Here is a 17,223-nt window from a genome sequence, read left to right on the forward strand (position 1 = left end):
CCAGGGTCTTTTTCTAATGTTCACAAACATTAACAAAGGACTTTCTTGCACGCTTATGAAACATTTTGCATCATCGGTTGGGCTATATGCATAAAACCTAGAACAGAGGAGGCTATATGTAATAGTTGCATAATGCTCAGACATGCAGACTGTATCACTTTAATCTGGAACTCAACAGACATTGCAGTAATTGTGCCGATGGTGCACTGTTGCCATTGTGGTCATCTGTGATTCCCTGTGTAACATGAGTGGTTGTCACGGACGCATACACACACACACAAATGCAGACACACATGGACACACACAAATGATGTTAGGACAGCTGACCAGTTTCCTGACTCCGCTGTGGTCTACAAGGAGACCGCCCTGCTATCAAACACAACCGTCTAGACATGTACACACACACACACACACAAACAAATGTGCACTAATACACATACCAACAAATACACACGCAGTCTAACATACACTCTATCTTTTTCAATTTCTCTCTCTCTCTCTCTCTCTCTCTCTCTCTCTCTCTCTCTCTCTCTCTCTCTCTCTCTCTCACACACACACACACACACACACTCCCTCTCATTTACTGTCTCTTACACACCATCAGTGATACTAGCATTAATTGTCTATCTTTGTGAATATCACAGTCCTTCCAAGAAGTGTTTTAACACGCTGTCTATTCAACAACCCTAGCACTAATTTAAATAACAGTTATTTAGGAATCTTCTGGCTAGTTACAGTAGCTAAGACTAGAAATAGACTATTACATTCACTGAAGTCAATGACTCGTCTTAAAGATTCTAAAGCTGTCAGATTGGGGCTAATTCCTACTTTATAGATCAAACCATGAGTGAAGTGCACTAGAAGTCACAAATGAAAAGAAATCTTTTAGATTTAGAAACCAACACACACATACACACATGTATGCAGGCGCACACACACACAGATGTACACACACACACAGATGCACACACACACACATATACATCCTGTTTTACCTTTCAACACGAAGCTTCCGTTCCCTCTCTCTCTCTCTTCCCTCTCTTCGCTACTGAGGAGTTGCGCGTGTGGGAGTCTGGGATACAGTGGCTCCCTGCCTCTCCCTGCCTCACTCTCCCTCTCCCTCGCTCACACCCTCTCTCGCTCACACCCTCTTTCCCCCTCCCTCGCTCGTTTGCTCTCTCCCTCACACTCTCTCTCTCTATCTCTCTCTCTCTCTCTCTATTAAACTGACACACACTCTCCCTTTACCGGCATACACCATGGTCTACCTCATTCTCAACACCACCCCCTCCCCTCCCCTCTCTCTCTTTTGCTCTCTCTCTTTCGCTCACCCTTCGTCACACACACACACACACACACACGCGCTTCTTGGGCAGCACTTAAAAGTCAGAGGGCTTTGGTTTCTGACACCCTCTTCCTTGTCCTGGGGAAAAACACTGATAGAGGGAGGGAGAGGACGAGAAAACGAGAGATGAAACGAGGCCGAGTGGATAAGAGGGAGACAGGGAGATTAGGTTCTGTAGAAAAGAAAGGACAAGTGGGAGAGACCGCGGGAGACATTCGTCCATACGAGGCAAAAGAGGGAAAGGAGATATGTTGCAATATATTGTAAGGACAATGAGGAGTGAGAGAAAGAGAAACTGAAAGACAACGAGAGAGAGAGAGAGAGAGAGAGAGAGAGAGAGAGAGAGAGAGTCACACACACAGACCCACGCTTCCCAGATACACACACTTCCCTTCCACACACACTCTCTCTTATAATAGACATACACACACACACACACCCCTACCACGCAGACACACTCTCTCTTACCAGATGACCAACTCTTATTTGATACTCCCGCCAATCAGTCACACAGCGGCATCCCAAGTGCTTTCGTTATTTCTATATTTACCCGCTTGGAGTCTTCCCTGACTGAACATTACACGGCGGTGCCCGATTTACGCGCTCTGACCTCTACCTCACCCTCCTCACCCTCCTCCTCCATACCTCTGCGGTTGTTTTGGTCGTCCGATATGCGCGACAGGATACGCCAGAAATTGTAATCCTCTTTTTTTTAACGCAGTGACACAGCAGCTGGTGCATCGTCACATACTATAATGGCTGTGTGTGTGTGTGTGTGTGTGTGTGTGTGTGTGTGTGTGTGGTTGGGTGTGTGTGTGTTGGCATAAGATATGCTTTCACCCTCATAAATCCTAAAGGATTTGTGCTGAATTAAAGTGCTAAGTGACGGAGGGTGTGTGTGTGCGTGTGCACACATGCACGGTCAAGGTGCTTGTGTGCCTCTATCATGTATGTATAATGGGTTAGCACCATATCTTCACACCGTGTGTGTGCGAGAGTAGCAAATGCAAATGGGCTTTGAATTGTACACACCGACATCTGGACCCTGGTACCAGGACGCAGAGGCAGTACTGCCAGCAGCAGCCTGGCATAAGTCAGGCAACCGGGGGGCAGGGAGAAGACAACAGGGGGCAACCCATCTGCATGTTTATGTGTTACTTCGTTCAGTTACGTATTCCCCTCAAATTAATATAAAAAAATAAAGAAAATGCAAAATAATCCATGTGAACACATCCACTTGGCATCAAGGCCGGTCTGAACAAAAAGCACCAGGAAGCGAGTCGAGAAACTATGCATGAAATGAAATGAGCTTCAAACAAGCTATACTTCGAGGCAGACTAGCTCATTAGTGCTGAAGCTGGCTAATGAGCTACTGTGCCAAAGGAGCCCAACTGGAAGTCGAGTCATCGTGGCCACGTTGATGCTACTTCCTGTGTTTTCTCGACCTCTGACCCCTGACCACAGCTTGTGAACATTGACCCTCGACACTCAACACTGTGGCTGGCTGACAGCTCGGGTCATGGAGTTGAAACGCCCCGAATCGGATGCCCTCTTTGACCAGTGTCCTTTGCTTCTTCTCAGGTTCATTTGTGTGATGTTTTTACTGTAATGACTGAATTGATGTGTGGATGAATGGACGGTTGGATGGAAGTTAATGTGAAGAAATGAAGTATTCATGGGTGCCAAACTAAATAGCCCCTCACCACACAAACCCAGATGCACGCACGCACACAAACACGCTTTCTCTTTTTCTTTTTCCAACCCGAGAACCTCAGACACAATCTGACAGGTGCCGGAGATGATGCAATCACAAAAAGTCATTTTGCATCACTAGACATCACCAATCTTTGTGCTGAACCCTTAGCTCTTGAAGAGAGAACAAAAGTCAAGCCCCGGCATGAGGACTTTTTGATGACCCCCAGAAAAACAGGGCTGGTTGTCAACAAGAGGACGCCCTATTCTTGAATACATATCTAGGCCACTGCACAGATTTAGCTGGCTAACGTTTTCAGACCGAAGAAACATTTTACGATAAATAATTAAGGTTCACTACACTGAGCATTACATCAACAGCACTTCAAAAGGCTTTGTATTTGACTGTTCATTTACTAAAGAATGCAGCATATTATAACCCTTCTAAACATCAAATCAATTTGGATGAATCATTTCCGTATACTATGACATTTATAGACCACAACAGCGCAGTGACAGGACAACACGGTACACTGATTACATTTGAAGAGACCTACCTTAGCTTCACATTTCTTATGGACAGTTGCCTTGCACTCTACAACACGGGGGTGGGGGGGGGGAGAGACCAGAAAATTGAGTTAAATGTTGTTTTCTTTGTCCGACTGTTCAGTCACTTTGTGACATCACTTGATCAGATATCGGCGTGCTGAGGGAAGACAGCCTGGAAGAAAAACCAGCTCTGCCGTCTGTGTTTGGGGCGCTGAGAGGTTGTGTGCATGTGTTTATGTTGTCCAACTCATCCTTGCAGAAGGAAACATGGCTCTGTGTGTGTGCAAAGTAAGTGTGTGTAAAGTGCAGGCCCCTCTTACTGTGTGTCTGTGTCTGTACATGGCTGTGTGTTTGACTGTGTGTGTGTGTGTGTGTGTGTATGTGTGTGTCTGTACATGGCTGTGTGTTTGACTGTGTGTGTGTGTGTGTGTATGTCTGCGTCTGTACATGGCTGTGTGTTTGACTGTGTGTGTGTGTGTATGTGTGTGTCTGTACATGCTGTGTGTTGGACTGTGTGTATTCCTCCGTACTCACCCTTGCAGAAAGCCCCTGGGTTGTCGATGTTCTGGCCACAAACCCCGCACACTCGCTTTCTTCTGAAGCTCTTTTCTGTGAAAGTGTGGCTGCCTCCTTTAGCAAGCTAGCAGAGACCAAGGAAGAAAATATATTAGTTCTACAGACAGACAGACAGACAGACAGACAGACAGACGGACAGACGGAAAGATAGATAGACAGATAGGTAGAACGGATATTAAGATCAGTAAATAATAATAATGCAACAGTAAATGATGTACTAATTTACCAGACGCTTCTCCCCAAAGCGACATACACTAGACCTCTTGATCTGCACTCTCTAACGCAGAGCCTCCCTACTGTGTGCACATCTGTGTGTGTGTCTGTACAACGCCTATGTATGCCCCATGACAAGATGAACATCAGTAGTCTATCCTTGTGGGTTTTGATCCTATCACATCTGCACAAAGGGCCATGTGTCCCAGCGTCCTACCCTTCGGTACACAAAAGGCTGGGCTCAGTCTCTCCATTCCTCAAGCTTTCATCCTGGTCTTCTTTTCAATGTTTAGAGCGGTGTCTACAGCAACACTATCCCAAACCAAACCATATATTTGTTTGTTGAGTCACTCATTTTATCTGTCCAATCGCATCTCTCGTTTGGACGCGGTGCCTCTACGGATGGAGAGGACATCTTGGATCGGGTCTAGCTGTGCTGCTTAAAAATGCATTTGTTGCAAGTCTAGTTAAAGTCTCTCGGTAAGTGCGGAGGACTTTGCCCAGTTGCCCCTCTGTGCCTTCCTGCCATAGGTTTCTACTGAATGTTGACGGGTGGCAGGGATATTATGGTGTGCCCAAGCAAGGCCAGCTGTGTCAACATCCCCCTCTTCCTGCTCAGGACGAAGGAAAATTGAGAAGTGGCCAACTCTCTTGTTCATGTGCTCCCTGTTGTACGACTCTCTCCATCCCCTCAATCTGTGATGTGCAGAGTGGAGGGTAGGTGCCGCAGAACAAAGGACGGACTAAGTGACACACGCGCGTGCTCGGATACGTACACAGACACACGCGGACATCAGCGCCAATGCGCTCGCACACACACGGGCAAACACACACGACCCGTGACATAATGGGCATATTGAAAGAGGGACACCCCTTAACAGCACAGTCACACACACACCCTCCCACGCGGGTAAACATGCAACACATTCGCTGTCTACATTCAGTTCATAATCACTTCCCCCTCACAAGTAACCCATTCACCGAACAAAATGCCAAGGAAACGTACACACACGACCAGACACTCACCTAGAGTCCATATGAGGACATAATTCCGGTCAAATCACAGGCATTATCCGCCCAATAAACCATGGTCATGCTTTTCACACACAAAAAGGAATGTGCGCCAAACATTAAGAGAGCTTTATGACAGCGCTTCCCTAAAGCAGCATCTGACAGCATGTGAACTATATTAAACCATTAATTCATCCCAGAGCAGGGAGGAGACAGGGTAAGGCGAGCTGTTTGGTCACACCAACTGCAGCCTACAAAACACAGGCGTTTCTCTTCTTGCTAAATGGCTTGATGCATTTCTCTGGCCTGAAAAGCACATTTCTGAACTCGCTTTTTTTTTTCCATCGAGGGCGAGAAACAGTAGAGTTATTGAGTTGAACTGAGAAACCGAAAGCACCTCGTCATACAAGCGTGTACACAAACTCTCTTGTTGGGACACACCCTCGCAAACACCTTTATTTATTCACTCCATCACACGGCATGGTCACACTTCCCCCCTATATCTTTTCATCCCAACTTTCCAAGCCCTACTGGAGACATTTATAGTTTAACGGTGTAGCTAAGCCATGACGCTGTAGGAAGAGAGAAATCTTAGAACAGGGGGCCTCAATTGGAGCATAAAGAGTCTGTAAATATTTTATGGGCTTTACATTTACATAATCGTGTCACATATGTGCTTCCTATGTTCTTAGTGGTAAGCTTGAGCTCTGTATATTGGTAGGCTATGTCACGCATATCATCTATGTAGTATAAAATATAGGACTACATAGGCTATTGTTGTCAAGAAACCTAAAGGCAAGGCCCACTTATTAAACGTTACTGTATTGTGCATATAGGTTCAGTGAACTATCAGAGTGGCTGATGCAGTCTGAAACTTCCTACAATGTCTTACAAAACAAATGCATCAACTCATGACTTTTCCGTGAGTTTTTAAATAATCTTTTTTGTCGCACTGTTGTTTCTATTTGACGTTAACGTGCATATTTGCTTTAAGGGCTATCTGAATACAGAATAATTGTATCGTGCTGAATAGAAATATGCATGCTTTGTCGTAAAATACTTATTACTTTAATACTTTAACTTTGTATTCTATTAACTAATAGCATTTTCTTACAGTCCCCTTGGCTATAGCTTTAAATAGGCATGGCACACGTTTTTTCAACTATGCTGGTCATTGACCTCTAGTTTGACAAAGTAGAGTGACTATTATTAAATCACAATATGATGTTGCTATACTGTTTCGTCAAATTTTGTGTTAGTTAGGTGCTAAAAACAAAATCCTGTTCATTTGTAAATTAAATTGTAGGTTACGTGAAATTTCCAACCAATGATAATCCTAACAAGGATTTGTGACATCATTTTGTGATTTATCACACGTTCTTGTAGGTGTTTTTCAGACGCGCTTTTCATTCTGCTTAGGAGAAAGAGACAGTTTGTGGCTCCGAGCTCTCTGTCTGTTCTCTCCTGTCTGTTCTAGAGATAACTCAGGGACTGGTTACACAACTCGTAGAGTTAGTGATATCTATAGGATCAATGTGAGTTATGTAATGAATGAGACGGTGATATTGTCCTGGAGGGCTACTTTCCCTGTGGGAGCATACATCAATCACATACGAAAAATACTTTATAACAAAGCAATGTATTAATTTGCCACACATGAAAAGTAGCCTACACAACGAGTACTTTGCTAAAGAATATAGTTTTGGTATCAGCGAGCAACTAAAGCAATACTTTACACGTAAATAGCCTATAGAATATAAAGAAAACGATATACACAAAGAAAGAAAAAACTGCAACACTGAATTATTTTCAAACACGGAATTCCTTAAGAACAGTCTGGCTTTTAAAAGAAGACTAATACAAAAAATAAAAGCGCGTTACTCCGACTTTTATCCTTAAATGCGCACAACTCCGATGTGCTGCAAGATGATTGAAACTTAAACAGATGTTAAGAAACCCAAATAGAATGTAAATAAACCGAATATGTACCAACAAACTTGTTAATCGCTTCTTTCTGGTTGAGGTCAGGGACATCCTAAACTAATTGTATACATATGTTTTACGGTTTAACAGTTGAGTGTAGGTTATAGCCTACGTGGTAAGTCCACTCAATGATAACAGTCAATGCGGAATCTAAATAACGTAATTACATTAGTGTAATGATAAACAACCCTTCCTACCTTACTCATCTTCTCACGTTGGTGTTTTTTTCTCCCAGCAATGTTGTGCGCTGGTGTCCAAAACAGTTTATTATCATACGGCATCAATTATCTCAAAATGAACTACTTGTGCGCGCCTCAACATCTTAACCAATGTAGGAGGGGTCAAGGCCAAAGCAATTTTTGATAGCATATTTGCCAAAAGCGGTATTAATTATGTATTGAAAGCTCGTAATGTGTGAACTAAGTAAAGTAAATAATGGAAGCCGAACATACTGATGCTTGTTGCCCAATTGTGAATGTATTGTGTAAACGACAACAAACTAGGAAATTATGTCACAGCAACTTTCAACTTTCCTGAAAATATGTTGTATACTATAGTGACATCTATTGGTAAAAAGTTGAAATGACAGGTACGTTCTAAAACGTCAACAGGAGAGGAGACACTTCTGTAATAGAGACTAGACTAGAGTCTACCATCCAAACTGGCACACATTTCCCGTAATCTCTACACGTAAAAGAAACGACATTGTCGAAAAAGTCCAATCTGATCAAATTTAAGTGTAATGGAGTATGAGTGTCTGTGTGTCCGTGTGAGAGAGAGACTCAAACAGAAAGAAAGAAATGGAAAGAAAAAGAAAGAGACAGACACAGAGACATTGAAAACTGTGTTCTGCCAGAGAGGCCCCAAGTTGTCCAGAAAGCCTTGCATAGATGTTTGTAAAATGGCCAATTTGTGCACCCCACCCCGGTTCTAATACTCTGGCCAACGTCTTGCTCATTCCCCAGGCATCTTGGAAAGCTCAAGCTCCAGAGCAGATCGGCTCTAATATGGGGATGGGAAAAGATTGGGCTATGAGTCATGTTCAATGGATGTCTTTATGACTTTCTGGTTGTGTCAACACTCAGAAGTGCTTGCCTATGTCTTTAGGTTCCCTTACTACTTGGGTTACGTTTTGGAAATTCCGAGGAAATGGGGTATTGTCTATATGTTCACATGACAGTTTGTACTGGTAAACTGGACAAAATTGTACTAATATAGCTGCTGTCGCAGTTTACCAAGAAGTTGATGAGTCTGTGTTTGTTCTGTGCATCATTCCCTTTCGCAATCACAATTCTTAGGTCACGGGACATTCTAGACCGGCTGAATGTTTGTCCATAACTTTCACTTAATCCATGCACCAGATGAAAAGGAAATGTCGATACTGCTTGACATTATTACATCCAGTCAAGACAACTCTTGGTAGCTGACAAAAAAAATTGAACATCTATGTTGTAAGATGTCGATGCAATTACTTACCATAGGTATTTAAAAAATGCCACTGCACTTATAAAACTCCTGCAGACACACCATATTTATTTTACTGCACAGTCACACATCATGTGGGAATAAACCCTCACATATCCACATAACAAGCATATGAACGACAACCACATCCACAGGCACACGGGTACCCCATGCCTAAAGCTTGAAACGGACACACCCCCTTCGCCGACATAGACGGCGTGTGTGTTTCCTTCAGTGAGAAGCTACTGCCGATGACATCCTGCCGTGGTACACGCGAGCCTTGGCTTCGGGTGTCACACACAACCACACACACAACCACACACACAAAAACACACACACATTCCACTCAGCAAGGGACAGGAGCAGGTGGGGGTATGCTCCTATGATGACAGAGTATTTATATCCTTGCTTTTCCCAGAGTGAGGGCTGTAAGGGCTCACCTTTAAACTCCCATGAAACTCTCAATATAAGTTTGGGAAAAGTGTTTGTGTGTGGATGTGTGTTTGTGTTTGTTGGAGTGTGTAACCACCTCTCGAGGCAAAGAAAAACCCAGAACTGGTAAGGGCCGCGTTTCCCAGATTTGTTAAGAAGCTCTTAACGCTAAGAGCTTCTTAGGAGCATTCTAAGAGCGTTCTAAGAGCGTTCTAGAGCGTTCTTAGAATACTCTTACGAAGCTCTTAGTGATAAGAGCTTCTTAACGAATCTGGGAAACCCGGCCAAGGTGTGTCAGTACACAACATAGTTCCTCTTGAACCATTCAGGAACCTTTACATCACCCTATAAACAAAACTTTGTTAGTATACATCTTGTCCTACAGTGTGTACCGGATCTTTGCTCTGTTGGGAAGCTATATGTCCCAGTTTAGTAGTCTACACATGAACTGTCTGCTCCCAATGGAAAGTTGTATGATACAAAGGCAGTGCCATGGTAAACATATTTATTTAAGCGAATAAACTCAAACTTCCATCAGAACATTACAATCCCTGCAGTAGGCGAAAGCACATGTAAACCTGCCGTCGGTGTTAAACCGCCGATCGTGTGGGTCATGCGGGTTCTGAGACTGTAGTAAACAGCCAACTGGTGCCATTCACGAAGCAATGGAGCAAATGGAGCTAAATCCAGCTAGCAGACACTCAGACGACAGGAGTCAACAGGACAGTAACCTACACCACTTCCTCCTCAACTTTGACCCCCCCTGAGAGGCAGGATTCACACCCTTACAGTTCAATCTCCCTCCCCTCTCTTCTCACCTCCTCCTTCCTATCTTTATTTAGGGCTCGGGATCCCAAGGTTGTTGCCTCACCTCATCTCCGCCGTTGTTCCGTTGCCGGCAGCACTTTCATTCAACGGACATGTCTTTTTTGTGTGTCTGTTTAGTTCACGTAGTGGTAAATCGACATAGGGAGAGAGTGCACGAATGAGACAAGGTCGAAGAAATGGTAGAAGCCCAACCCCAGACATAGAGCACCTTACCGATTCTTAACATCGACCAACTGAAGGTGACATCACCGTCTCATGCCAAGTCTGTTTCTGTAGACTGAACACTGGACAATGTACATGTCCATGTACACACACTGTATGTTGCGATACCATGATAAAACAGATGATAGCTCTCACCCACACACACACACACACATACACACAAACTGGGTTCACGCATGGTTACCTTGAACAAACACTGCCAAGCAACTTAATGGCCGAATTCTAGGGTCAGGGCTGCTATTTTTCATACCCTTGATAAATATGCATTAATCAACAGGCAACCTGTGTAGAGGGAGTCTATATTTGACCAGCCGTCTCCTGTCTCACCTCAGCCAGCTGCAGGATCTCTGGTGGGACATCGTGGACCTCCACGTCTGGGATTCCCTCAGGTTCAGTTTTGGGCTCCAGCTTCTTAGCCCCGCGGACCCGGGAACTGTGAACGCACCCCATGAATCCAATCAACGGCTCTCTCTCTCGTTGAAAAAGAATCTGCAAGTGATCCCCGGAATCTGGTGAGTTTCCCTTCTTCTCAGGTACCCTCTTTTCTTTAATACAGGGGATGTGGAGGGGGGGGTCCTCTTTTCCTTTCCTTTCCTTCTCCTCTTTTCTCTTCCGACCCTTCAGTTGTTCATCGCGAGGCGAGCTTTCGACGTCTTAGACTTGTCTCCTCCGTGGCCCCCCCAAACCTGTTCCCTCTCCCCCCAGTGAGCCCTTTCACACACCCCTCTGCCCTCAGTCTGCAGGCAGGGCTCTCTCACCCTCTCCTCTCCTCTTACACGCTCTCTCTCTCCCCCATGCCTGGAGTCACCACTCTTTCTCTCTTGTTCCCTCACCCCCACCGACTCCCTTCTCTCACTCTGGAAGTCCTCTCTCTCTCTCGTTCTCTCTCTCTGCGTGCATAAACAAGCCACCTCAATCCTTGCCCTTCATTAGCACTCTTGCTAATCCCGGGATCTCTCTTCCTCTCTCTCTACCACGTCTCAAATGCCCTCTCTTTACTACCTTCACGGACCTTCAACGCGCTCTCTCTTCCACCCTTCTCCCTTCTCTCCCCTCTCAGCCTGCGGGTGCGCACAGACTCTCCACTCTCTTACTCCCTGTTTTCCCCCCCCCTCTCTCTCCACATGGGAGAAGGGGGCAGCTGTTTTGACCCGCTGACGTCAGGCCCTCCCCCCCCCCCCCTATTCGTTGGCCCGAGCTCAGACTCTCTATCTTTCTCCTCCCTCTCTCTCATGGGGGAGCGATTAGATTGCGCCTCTATCCAACACCATGTCCTCCCAGTCCCCGTGACTTCTGCATGCTACGGGTGAACTCACACACGAGAGAGAGAGATGCAATAATCAGTTTTCCCCGCCCACCCCCTTACTCTCTCTCTCTGGGGGTGGGGGGGGGGGGGGGGCATAATAGAAAACACAAGACACTCCTGAACCTTGCGGACATGGACTCCACAGCTCAACTCAGGGAGAGAACTTCCACTGAACACTACTCTTTCCTTTGTATTTCCTTCTTTCCCTCTTTAAATGCTTCTCTTTGTCTTGAGAGAGAGACGTGAAAGCCCCTAACATCCGTATTTCCTCTGTGCACCCAGGGAAGGAACATGGATGGGACCACAACGTTGATGTCATCTTTTTTTTTTTTCTTTCTTTCTGTCTGTCTTTCTTTCTTTCTTTCTTTTCTTCCTTCATTTGTTCTTTCAAGTGAACTCCTTCCGTTCATTCAAAATTGACAACAACGATAGGCTCTGTTGAGATCTTTGATTTAAGTTGCCTGACATGCCCCACCCACCCACCAACACCCAACTTCAGCACACACACAAGCACGTTTGCACACAAGCACACGCACACACACAAACCCTCGTGCTTCCCCTCAAACTCTCTTTCCCAGACAAAATATGCATTTAAGGGGAATGCTTGAAGGAAGGAATGAGGAAAACTCTGGAACAATAAGGTCTTTGTAAACCATGTTCTTATTCCTAATCCGAGGGGCAGACGTTAGTGTTTGAATTGGTTTATTTATAGGATATGACATGAGGCTAATTCAGGCTCTTTTTTTCTTCGAAACATCATGTAAATTGCTTTCCTGAAGACAAAGCCTAAAGACAAGATAAAAGTTGTCGTAAATTATGACAAATGAAAATGAAAAACATTGAAGTGCAAGAATAAAAAGTTGAAATTTAGACATTCCCACTGGAACATGACACGAGACATCAATAATGAAACATGCCAAAGAAAACATTTGGTCATGAATCCAACTATAATTCAAGACAAAAATAATAACTGGTGGCGTGTCTGGCAGATAGTGTAGCTAGCCTGGGGAGAGGGCCCCCTCCCGGGTGGGTCACATGGAGATCAGAGACCTCCAGGGAGGCAAAGACGGGGCCAGCTGCTCGTCAAGAGACCCAGGATGGGGGTGAGGACTGGGAGAGCTAGTACTCGACCTCCCCTTCCAAAGCATCTCCACCTCCACTGGTAACATCACACAGCCCTCACTGTACACAAACACGTGCGAAGCTACTACCGCTCTCACTCATTCGTTCACAAAGTAGAGATTACCTGGTGCACTTACTGCCAGATTAAAAGCATGCTGACAAGCTCAAACACAAAAGCAGTCACCCGATAGCTCTACTATCAGAGGAGAGAAGCGGCCACTCAAGCTGACACTCGATGTAAACACCTAAGGAAGCTGGCAAGATGCAGACACAAACAGACATTTGTGAACACAGGCAGATCCATTACATCCACTAGTGGGCTCTATGTGCCTCGTGCAAGGGAGAGGTCAGGCTGATAAATATACATGTTAACACTTACTCCCACCCCCCACTTGCTCTCTATCTCTCTCTCTCTCTCTTTCTCTCTCTCTCTCTCTCTCTCTCTCTCTCTCTCTCTCTCTCACACACACACACACACACACACACACACACACACACACACACACAGTACAGTTTATATCTCAATCTAGACACTGCCAGTTGTGTATTTTAGAAAGTTTAGCCTGCTGAATCAGATTACTTGAAGACGTACAGATTACTTGTTAATTTGAAGGTTTTATTTTATTTTAAATTGTGTTAATTTCCCCCAAACCAGACATACCCCGACACACACGCAGTACTTCCCCTTGTTATAGAAGTGATAATGATTCTGATAATAATGACACATTAACACTCACTCACTGTAGGCTATACTACAGGACAGCTCCATTAACTGAGCTCAGTCGATGGAGGAATGCCCCTCAAGCACTCTTCACCAACAAACAACCTGTCCAGTCAGCATTCCAGGGTTCAAACACAAACATGCCGATGACGGTTTTGGGCAGGAGGATTCCTGGTCAGACAGGGGGGGGGGGGGGTTAGTAGGTGGGAGGTACACCAGTAACTTACACACCTGCTGGAGGGGAGGGGGGGTTAAGGTCCTGAACACTGCAGGGGGTATTCTCAGAGACGAGGGTCATGTCGGTGGACCACACAGGTGGCCGCTGTCATTAGCTGGTAGTCCTACACGACCAAGGTCTTGTACCCATTAAAATCTGAACATTAAAATCAATTGGGCACCACTTTCCGTTAATGTTAACTACCATGTTACTGCCTCGTATCCACATTTATAGTAATATAGCAACTGCTATGTGTAGTTAGTTACACTTCATTACAGTTTAGCGGCAGGCCTCAAGAAGGGAAACTTGGTATTGGGAAGGTTAGCCTTTCCTTAGGTGTGTGAATGTTAATGATCTCATTTTGGTAAAAACAACTATCTTCTGCCTCTTTACAACATGAAACCTTCGCTATACCGTGCTTTCTTACACTTTTGCAATAACCAATCCTGCTAATACTTCATGCATTTAATGATAGCCATTCTTATGTACCTTCGTAGTTTTCACTGTACAGTAGGTAGGCTTTTGCTATTTAACATAGAAGTTTACGCAACCTTGCAAGTGTTTCCTAAATGTAGGCCTACATTGACAACATGATTGACACCCCTAACTTAATGTTTGGTAGGACAGCCTAGCTTGACCCTTCAGAACAATGTTGCTAATCAGTTTGAGCTTAAACCTTTCCAGGGTTCCTTAAACTGGAAAAATGATACATGGCTAGTGTCTGACCTAGACGATTCCTATTTTCAATTTTTTTTACATGTTTGGCACACAGTGACACAAAACAGAACAGTAAGTCTTTTCTACAAAAACGAGCAATGAAAACAATTTGTGTGATATCTAAATTGCATTTAGCACATTTTAACTTGGAAGTTTTAGAATATGCAAATATTTTGCCAGATATTCAGTTTTGTATAATTGGTGCTATAACACCCATTACTTCCTGAACAAAATGAACTCTGCCTCAAACCCCCACAAACTTTTCTCTACCTTCTCCACCCTTCTCAACCCCCCCCCCCCTCCCTTCCACCCTAACAGCAGACTCCTTCTTTAAAAAAAGACATTAGCAGTCGGTTCCCTAAACCCACCTTTTCCACCCTCTCACCCTTCTATGACTGACCCAACTAAATGTCTAAATTCTTTCTCTCCCCTATCCGAGGCAGAGGTCTTTGACCTCATTCACTCACATCGCCCTACCTCCTGTTCCCTTGATCTAGTCCCCTCCCCTCTCTTTCCAACCATCTCTCCCTCCATCATAACTTATATTCTCCATGTCCTCAACTCTTCTCTTGCTTCCGGCACTTTCACCTCTGCCTTCAAACAGGCCAGAGTTAGCTCACTACTCAAAAAACCCTCCCTTTACCCAGCCGTCCTCCAGAACTACTGACTAGTATTACTGCTACCCTTCTTTTCTAAAACAATTGAACGCGCTGTATCTAACCAACTGTCAAACTTTCTCTCTCAGAACAACCTGCTTGACCTCAACCAATCGGGCTTCAAAACTGGCCACTCCACAGAAACCGCCCTCCTGTCAGTCACCACTGCCCTCCAGTCTGCCAGAGCGGCTTCAAGGTCATCCGTCATCATTCTGCTGGACCTTTCTGCAGCATTTGATACGGTTAACCATCAAATCCTGCTCGCCAGACTCTCTGAGATGGGCATCACTGGCACTGCACTTTAGTGGAACTCATCCTACCTGTCGGGAAGATCCTACCAGGTCTCCTGGGGAGGCAAAGTGTCAAGCCCCCGCCACCTCTCTACTGGTGTCCCACAGGGCTCCGTCCTTGGACCCCTCCTCTTCTCCCTGTACACCACTTCGCTTGAACCTATCATCATCTCCCATGGCTTCTCCTAGCACTGCTACGCTGACGACACACAGCTGTACCTATCGTTCCCCCCGACCGATCCGGGGATCTCTGCTTGGATTGAGGCCTGCCTCGCAGACATCTCCGCCTGGATGACCAAGTACCACCTCCAGCTGAACCTCGCCAAAACAGATCTTCTCATCATCATCCCGGCCAAACCCTCCATTTCCCACGATTTTCCCACAATCTGTCAATCACCCTGCGACGGTGACCCCTTCATCCTCAGCCAGGAACCTCGGGGTTACCATGAATGATGAGCTCTCCCTCACGGCCCACATTGCTGCAGTCTCCCGTTCGTGTAGATTCACCCTCTAAAACATCCGGAAGATCAGGAGATACCTGTCTGAGCATTCCACCCACCTGCTAGTCCAAACACTTGTTCTCTCAAAATTGGACTACTGCAACTCGCTGCTCGCCGGGCTCCCAGCATGCGCAACCCGCCCTCTCCAGAGGATTCAAAACGCAGCAGCCCGTCTGGTCTTCAACCTACCCAGACGCTCCCATGTTACCCCACTCCTCATCTCCCTTCACTGGCTACCCATCACAGCCCGTATCAGATTCAAGACCCTGTTACTGACCATCCAAGCAGTTAACGGGACTGCACCCGACTACATCAAGTTTCTCCTCCAGCCTTACACCCCCACCCGCCACCTACAGTCTTCTTCTGACAACTGTCTGGTGGTCCCACCGCTCAAGAGCGCCCGGTCCCAACACAAGCTCTTCTCCTGTCTGGGCTCCCAATGGTAAAATCAACTCCCCACCTCCATCAGAGACACTGACTGTCTCCCCACCTTCAAGAAAAGGCTTAAGTTCTGGGACTTGTTCCGGGAGTACAACAGTACTTAGGAATGATTTGCTGGACTTAATGCTATGTTTCCTCCAGGTTCACAATGACTCTTATTGAGAGACTAGTTGCTATTGTTGGTTAGTTGTAACGGATTAAAATTCCTGTACTCGCTGTGAAATATTTTACTGTTAATTGCTTTTCTACAGGTCCACGCTTGCATTTTTTCAGGTTCATGTTGTTTAATTGTATCTTGTTTAACTGCATGCTCTTATGTTTCTTTCCTTTGGCACTTATTTAGTTTTTCACAATGTATGCTTCATGTTTTGACTGCTTGCAATGTTTGGGGCGATTTCGTTTTCATGATCAGTGATCTATGCACTTTTTCTTGGAATTCGCTTTGGATAAAAGCGTCTGCTAAATGCATAAATGTACCTAAATGTAAAATAGCCTACATATGTTTACAAAAATGTACGTTTTAATTTACTGGAAGAAAAAAAGTCCAAGGTACATTTTTTTTTTTTTGCGGTACATTGCCTTTTTAAATAATGGCAATTTGTGCTGAATTGTGCACATTAATGAGGTGGATCAAAAACTTAAAAATAATTGATGCCATGTTTATAAATCACAACTCCTTACCTTTTACGCCATCAAGGCTAAACTGTTCTGTCCAGCATAAAATGGAGCATGAGGCTGTTCTGAAAGATGTAATCTTCATAATGGTGAAAACATGTTTTTATTTTTAAGGTCAACTGTTACCTAACTTTCCATGCTGGAACATCTTTGATACACTGTTGAAGTTTAGATGTGTTCAAAATGAACATATTGTGTTCTTACAATGGATAATAAGTGTGCGTTTATTTCAAGCCCTTTCTCAATGATAGGCATCCAATTAT

The 17,223-nt window shown here is 44.9% G+C and overlaps 1 protein-coding gene across 6 annotated transcripts in view; it reads right to left on the reverse strand.

Annotated features, from left to right (window-relative positions):
* The window catches only part of LOC146273367 (tensin-2-like), a 33,257-nt gene extending 21,849 nt beyond the window's left edge, over positions 1-11,408 (reverse strand). For 2 of the 6 annotated variants that reach the window (XM_084704423.1, XM_084704422.1), the window contains exons 1-3: positions 10,643-11,408; positions 4,121-4,226; positions 3,595-3,632 (exon numbers count right to left, since the gene is read on the reverse strand). In XM_084704423.1, the coding sequence (XP_084560549.1) occupies positions 3,595-3,632; positions 4,121-4,226; positions 10,643-10,765 (267 nt within the window). In that variant the 5' untranslated portion in view covers positions 10,766-11,408. Of the gene's footprint in view, positions 1-995; positions 1,181-3,594; positions 3,633-4,120; positions 4,227-7,566; positions 7,754-10,642 lie in introns of those variants that run through there. The other 4 variants (XM_084704427.1, XM_084704426.1, XM_084704424.1 and 1 more) reach the window with 3 other exon arrangements.
* Between the last annotated feature and the right edge of the window lie 5,815 nt (positions 11,409-17,223).

This window comes from Hypomesus nipponensis, chromosome 9 (assembly GCF_054491055.1).
Source record: "Hypomesus nipponensis isolate SF chromosome 9, ASM5449105v1, whole genome shotgun sequence".
NCBI lineage: Eukaryota > Metazoa > Chordata > Actinopteri > Osmeriformes > Osmeridae > Hypomesus > Hypomesus nipponensis.